Genomic DNA, 7,126 nt, shown 5'->3' with positions numbered 1-7,126 from the left:
GTAGCTGATCACTCCCCGTATTGCACGGCTGCCCTGGTAATCCCTCACAGCAATGTGGGGAAATGCTAGGGCGAGGGGCCGCGTCTGCTGTGGATCCTCCCACAGGGCACACGCCAGGGCTTCCTTACTCCTTCATTTCCTCCAGGTGAGGTGAGGGTACAGGGCTGGGGGGGGTGGTCCGAGAGCCTGAGTCCCCCAGGAGCAGCTGGCAGGAACCGCGGGCCTCCCTGCCATAGCTGGCTGAGTTCGTCCACCAAGGCTGGTAAGGGCAGATCACTTCTGCTGGAAGCTTTCCTGCTGTTTCTGCACCCGGTGGAGGGAGGAGCGAGGGGACAGATGCAGGGGGGTGGGGGGGTGGGCAGCGTGCGGCCCCGAGGGTGGGAGGAGAGGTAGAGGAGGAGGCACAGAGCCATAGCACCTACATGGCCTGGCTGCTGTCTCCTGGAGCTCTGAGAAGCAGTCAAGAACAACCCGAAAGATTGTCACAGTTTTGTTCCAGAGAGATTCTCTCCCGGGCAGGACACATTAGCGCTTTGTCACAAGTGGCAAACACGCGACGTGGTGACAGTTCATGGAGGTGTGAGGACAGACGGGGCAGCCCCCTGCACACAGGGACACAGGATGCGCACGCACATGGGCAGGGCACCCTCCCTTGCGCCAGCAGTCATGGCAGAGAAACACACGTTCCTTCTCGTTGAGTGAAACCCCCCCAACCCCAAAGTCCCCACACCCCAAACACAGATCAAAGCAAGAGAGCAGGACGACACCTGAACAGATCCAAGAGGGGAGGAAAACCGTGGACGAGATACTTTGGCAGTGACAAAACCATTTTGGATTTTGACTTCTTGTGTTTGCTTTTTGGATTTCCTTTGGAGCAGAGGTGTGTCCGGCGTCCTTGGCTGGCTAGCTGGCAAGGTAGTTTACAGGTATGCTTTCTTTCTTTTTTTTTTTTTTAAAAAAAAAAAAAAACTTTTTGGATTTCTACTTAAAGCCAAAGAGTTTGACACTAAAGGAAAAAAAATCTGGAAAATGTTTCTTGAGTTGGAAATTGAAGTCTTTCTTACCATCTTCACTGCGTTGGCCACATGCCCCTGGGGTGGCGCTGGGCCACAGCGGCTCAGACCTCCAGCAGTTAAGATGTGAATTTCCGTTTCCCTTTTTCATCAGGAAGGGGACAAAACCCCCCTTTCCTTGTCCACTTCTGAGTATGTCTGTTCCACAAAACCCCCCAAAATGTTTCACTGAGAATATAAGCCACCAAACAGATTTTTTCAGTAAAGAGAAAGTATACGAGAGTCAGAAAGACAGAAAAACGGGAGCGTGAGTGGGAAGGGGCCAGGCGGAGGAGGGACAGGCCGGTCACGCTCAGGCCACTGCTCCTTCGGCTAAAGCTCAGTGGGGGGCTCTGAGGACGCTTGGAGCGGTCACGGCGTGAGACCGTCAGGTAGCTGAGGAAGTTGCGTTGATGCAGTTTTTGTTGGTTCTGTTTACTTTTGGAGAGAAGCAGTAGCAGCAGTGGCTCCCAGAGCCGGGGCAGCGTCCGGCGGGCTGGGGGGGCCAGAGGGGCCAGAGGGTGTGGCCTCCGTGGGCCGGGGCGGTGGGGGGTCAGCGGGGCGCGGCGTCCAGGGGCCCAGGTGGGCCGGGGGAGCCGGGGCGGGACGGGCCCGCGGAGCTGGCCTCGCTGGGGCTGGCGGCTCCTGCGGGCAGGCAGGGGCCCAGGCTGGCCGTGGCGTCGGGCTGTGCAGGCCCCGGGTCGGCCACGGCGGCCGCGGGGCCCTGCAGGCTCTGGCCACACACATGGTGGTGCTTCTCCCAGTCCCGGTGCTGGCAGAAGGAGCCGCAGTAGCGCGCCGCGTTGCAGCCACTGCACGTCTCACTGGCCTTGCGCCCGCAGTTCCAGCAGCTCTGGGGGAAGGGGACACGGTCAGGGGGTGCGGGGGGCCACGGGGCAGATGCTGGGCCTCGTCCCCCAGGTGCCTGGCCTGGCCGCAGACATACCCGCTCTGCTCGGCCACGGCGTCACGGAGCAAGCAGAGAATGGCCCTGACTCGCCACAGCTCGTGGGCGGCTCTCTGTGGCCACAGACACCGGACAGCACTGTGGGGTCCCCAGGAGGGAAGGCAGCCACGGCCCAGCCCCCTCCTCTCTTCCGGGAAGCCCTCCCGGCTCACCTGGGCTCCAACCTCAGAACATGGTGGCCCTAGCCTGATAAAGACTGCCAGGCTCCCACGTGGGGGACACAGCCAGGCCTGCTGCAGGCACCCTCTGTCCCCGCCATCAGGCCTCTGCCCCCTTTCTGTGGAACGAGTGGTAACATCGGCCACCCATGGGAGCACAGGGTGAGCAGGGATACAGGGGGAGACCCGAGCTGGCAGCCAGGCTGAGGGACAGGGAGCCCACGCCCTCCCCGGGAGGAAGGCCCCTTGTCTAGGCGGCCCCCAAAGCCTCCTGGGCCTCCTGGCTCACTCTGCTCGGCCACCCTGGCCTCCCTGTGGTCCTCACTCTGCCAGGGGTGCTCCATCCTGGCCGCTCCCTTCTTGCAGTGACACAGCTCCCCCAGATTCTGCCTGGCTCACTCGTCCTGCTCTGGCACCTGCCCTGGCACCTGCCTCTGTGAGGTCTGCTTGCTCTGACCTGCCCGCTTCTCTGGAGCTGTGTCTGCTGAAGCAGCTGGTGCAGACGCACGAGTGGACCATCCGGGGGGGCCAGGCACACACAAACCAGGGGTTTTGGAGACGTGACCCTTTCCAAAGGACACTTCTAGGAGCCCTGCGGAAAAGCTCTCTCCCTCTCCCTGACTCCTCTGACATGTGAGTCCTCTTTGGATGAGGAGGAAAGGAACCAGCTGCCTCGCTGGGCTGGACATCCCTGGCCTCCAGATGCCCAGGTACCAGCACGACCACAACGCTCATGCCCTGCTGTGCACGTGTGTGCCAGAGCCAAGGCGGCACTTTAAATGCCACCTGGGGTCTCCTCACGCCTTGTGCCACCCACGGGTTAGCGAGAACACGGGCTGCAGCGCATGCCAGCCTAGCTCTGAACGATGGTCATGTCTTCCTCAGGCACTGTCTAGAGCCAGCCACGTACCCCAGCATCAGGACCCACTTTGCCAGCTGCCCATGGGTGGGATGCTGGGAGGCCACAGAGTGAGGGTTTGGGGCCTGATCTGCAGGCTGGGGACAGGGTTGGGGGTGGGTGGGGGCCCCTACCTCGCTGGAGTCCTCCTGCTGGTTGATGACAGTCAGAGCGTCCTCTGAGGCCTGCCGCCGGGCTTCAGCCAAGGCCCGCTCCATCTTGGCACGTTCTGTGCTGATGAGCTCGTGGGCTTTTCGCTCGGCATCTGACACGGCTTTTTGCAGCTCAGACATCGCCTGCCGCTTCACCTCATTCACCGCCTCTTCTGCAAAGGACACACGGGCTATTGTCCCATGGCCTGGCCCAGCTGGGCCTCCTGGCATTGTGGGCGGGGCCTGTGCACCAGTGACCGGTCATGCAAGTGCAAGAACAGTTGTGGGGACATCTCCCAAGCCCGGGCCCTGCCTGAGTGTTCCCATACTTTAGTGTGCAGTGGCACTGTCCTGGACGGCGTGGCCAAGCCCACCCTGACTCAGGTTCCACAGGGAAGGCCCAAAAATCTGTAATCCTAACAGTTCCAAGTGATGCTGAAGCTGTTGGTGTCAGCACTGGGGCTGGTGGCACCCACGGGCAGAGGACCAGAGCTATAGTCTTCTGCCCCCTGTGGCCAATCTCGAAGCAGTCCAGGGGATGCCCCGTCTAGGGCTCTGCATTTTATCGCTCCCAAGCCCTCTGTCACCCACACTTGCCACCTCTGGCCTGCTCATGTCTGAAGATGAGCATGCTGTCCCTGGTGTTGCTGTTGTACTCTAAGCTGTCTGGCTAAGGCCAGAGCATCTGTTCTGTTCTGGTGGCATGATGTTCTCCAACACTGACAACCATCCACAGCCTTTATGGCCTGCCTCAGTTTACCTGGCAGTGTGCTTCTTGCACTGGTGTGTGAGGGGGCTGGGAGGAGATTAAGCTCCCATGAAGGAGACTTATATGATAGCATTTGCACACTGGGTGTGTCTGAGCTGCTGGCAGTGCCAGCGAGAGCTGCTTGCCCCCCATGTCAGCACCAGAGCTCCATCCAGCTCTTGCCAAGGGTCCATCATGGGCCAGATGGAAGCAGAGGAGACAGGCCAAGAGAAATGAGAACCCCACCCTCCTGTCCAGGCCTGGGCCTTGCCCACCTTGCTCCAGGCAGCTGCTGCTTGTCTATGGCCCCTTGGCCTCTGACTCTGGCTTGGGATGCGCTACTGTCTCTGCTCTCAAGATCCTCAGAGGGTCCTCCTCTTCCTTATACTTCATGTTGATTCCACCCACTAATCAGAGCATCTCTGGGGCCCTGCTGCTTCTCCCCACTGGCACCACCTCAGCTGAGCACCTGCCCCCCTCCCTTTCTTTCTCAAGCTACCTACTGGGGATGCCTGGGTGGCTCAGTGGTTGAGCACTTGCTTTTGGCCCAGGGAGTGATCCTGGGGTCCCGGGATCGAGTCCCACATGGGGCTCCCTGCAGGGAGCCTGCTTCTCCCTCTGCCTGTGTCTCTGCCTCTCTCTGTGTGTGTGTCTCTCATGAATAAATAAATTCTTTTTTTTTAAAGATTTTATTTATTTATTCATGAGAGACACACAGAGAGAGAGAGGCAGAGACACAGGCAGAGGGAGAAGCAGGCTTCATGCAGGGAGCCCGACGTGGGACTCGATCCCGGGTCTCCAGGATCACGCCCTGGGCCAAAGGCAGTGCTCAACCGCTAAGCCACCCAGGCTGCCCCAATAAATAAAATTCTTAAAAAGAAAAAAGCTAAAAAAAAAAAAAAAAAAAAAAAAGCTACCTACTGGCTCCTCCGTCTGCCCCCTGCCCCAGAGTCTGTCCCCATGACACAATGAGCATCCCCACAGCACTTCCCCACATGGTGCTCCATGCCACACCTAGAAGGCCACAGGCTCTCTAGCTCTTAGCACTTCTCACACTTGTGTCCAGGTACATGCGTGTATGTGCAGAACCCAAGGACCTGCTCTATTCTGCTGAATGACACACCACTGGTTCACCTGTAGATGTCAGGTGGCAGCTGTCCTACCCTGAATACTAAGTGCACTCCAACCCTCCTGCAGGGTCTGCAGAGCCCTGTGAGCTTTGCCAGCAGAGCACCCCATGCAGGTGGAAGCTCCTTGCAGATAAGAAGGGCATCCCTCCACCCCCAGGCCAACTGCACTCACCAGCCTTCCTCCATATCTCCTCAGGCATGTAGCCGGAGAGGGTCCTAGGCATGAAATCCCGGTGGGCGTCTGAAACACAGGGGTGCCAGCGTCATGCACAGAAAGGGGCCATACCCAGTGGGGTAATGGGGACACAGTGTGTGTCCTTGGGGGTGGGGTCCCCTGAGGTGTCCACAGGTGGAAATCCTGTTATCAGCTGCTGGTGCGGGGCCAGGCAATATCAGGAAGAGGGATGCTCTGGAGCACCTAGGACCCTGCTGGGACCTGGGCCTGTCCTGGACCTCTCCTGGTTTCTACAGTCAGCATCCCAAGTCTGTGCTTCCAGTGGGTCAGGCTGTACATTTATGCAAAGCAAAAAAGGCAGCTCCTTTTCAAGGGAAACTCTTCGGTTGTATTTTACTGTAGTGCCATAATGGGGGTGTTGGTCTTGGTCTTTGGCACCCCTGCAATGCCCCCTCTGCCCCCATGATGCCCCTCAGAACGTACCTAGCTGAGAGCCCTCTGCACCCACGGAGCTGTTCAGGGGCCGGGCAGTGGCAGGTACGGGGCCCTTCTTGGCATCCTCCGTGTCACTGTAGCGCCGGATCCAGTGGTTGAGCTCCTCACGGTCGGCCTCCTGGCACTGGCGCAGAACCGTGAGTGACCGCCGTGTCTTCTCAGCCATGTCCATGATGCAGTTCAGGAGCTGTGGGTGGGCAGGTGGTGGCTGTGAGCATGTGCGGCCTGGTGTGGCTGCTCCGCGTGGGGGACGCCCAGGGAGCTTTTCCTATACTCTGGGCCTGGGCCAGCCCACTGTCCATGTGGCTGGCCACAGTGGGCTCAGAGCAACAGTGTGAAAATCGCCTCCCCTGCCTGGAAAGGGACCCCTGCTTGGAGCATGGGGGTGGGGGTAGAGAGCAGACTGAGTCCAGGGCTCTCGTCTCAACTCTGCAGGTTGTGCTCAGCCCTGGGGAGAGTGGATGGACCAGTACTGCCGTGGGGACCACCCTGCCTGGGCTCCCTTCCCACAAGGGAAGCTGGGGAGGGATGACCAGAAGCAGCTGGAAGGGGTCCCCACACCACCAAACCACCTTTCTCCCAGAGAAAGATGCTCTGCAGGCAGAGCTGGGAAGGTTCTGGGGGCTGGGTCCAAGCAGAAGGCCACTGAGGCAGCAGGGGCATGGCAAAGTGGGGCCCACAGGAGCCTGCTCCCAGGCTGCCCCAGGGCCCCACGGTCTGGGCGCACCCCCGGGGTCGTGGCAGCACCATGGCCCCAGCCTGGACACTCACGTTGTTGAGATGCTTCCACTCCTCGGCCCACTCCCGCTCCGTGAGCCTGTGGTCGATCACTTCCTCCTGCCGGGACCCGTGCACCGCTGCAGGGGTGTGTGCACGCTCAGGCCCCATGTCCCAGGCCCCCCTGCCCCCTAGGCCCCTCTTGACCCCAGGCCTGTCCCGTGCTCCAGGCACTGCCCTTTCCTGTGTCCCCCTGGCCCCGCCCCTCACCCCAGGCACAGTTCATTTTTGTGCCCACGCCACCCCCATGCCTCCAGGCCCCGCCTCTAACCCAAGCCCTGCCCCAGGTCCCACCCCTCATAGAGGCCCCGCCCCTCACCCCAGGCTTGCTGGTGCTCCAGGCACTGCCCTTTCCTGTTTCACCCCCAGGCCCGGCCCCAGGCCCTCCAGGTCCCGCCCTGGGCCCCCAGGTCCTTGGGCTTTGCCTGCCTGAGGGAGCAGGTGAGGAGGGGTCCCTGGACAGACACTGCCCACTGCCCTTCCAGGAGGTCAAGAACAGGCCTGGCCTCTACTCAGTGTTTGGGAGGAAGAGATGGGTCCCCATCCCTTGTTCTACACTTGGCTACCTCTCCCC

General features: G+C 60.4%; 1 protein-coding gene across 8 annotated transcripts in view; it reads right to left on the bottom strand.

The window, feature by feature from the left end:
• Positions 1–1,605: 1,605 nt before the first annotated feature.
• CBFA2T3 (CBFA2/RUNX1 partner transcriptional co-repressor 3) overlaps positions 1,606–7,126 on the bottom strand; it is an 85,987-nt gene continuing 80,466 nt past the window's right edge. For all 8 annotated transcript variants that reach the window (XM_038538044.1, XM_038538045.1, XM_038538049.1 and 5 more), the window contains 5 exons: positions 6,547–6,632; positions 5,764–5,962; positions 5,278–5,346; positions 3,210–3,400; positions 1,606–1,905 (listed from right to left, as the gene is read on the bottom strand). In XM_038538044.1, the coding sequence (XP_038393972.1) occupies positions 1,606–1,905; positions 3,210–3,400; positions 5,278–5,346; positions 5,764–5,962; positions 6,547–6,632 (845 nt within the window). The remainder of the gene's footprint in view (positions 1,906–3,209; positions 3,401–5,277; positions 5,347–5,763; positions 5,963–6,546; positions 6,633–7,126) is intronic.

This window comes from Canis lupus, chromosome 5 (genome assembly GCF_011100685.1).
Source record: "Canis lupus familiaris isolate Mischka breed German Shepherd chromosome 5, alternate assembly UU_Cfam_GSD_1.0, whole genome shotgun sequence".
Lineage (NCBI taxonomy): Eukaryota > Metazoa > Chordata > Mammalia > Carnivora > Canidae > Canis > Canis lupus.
Note: the sequence above shows the minus strand (reverse complement) of the source record. Positions and strands in the feature narration are given on the sequence as shown.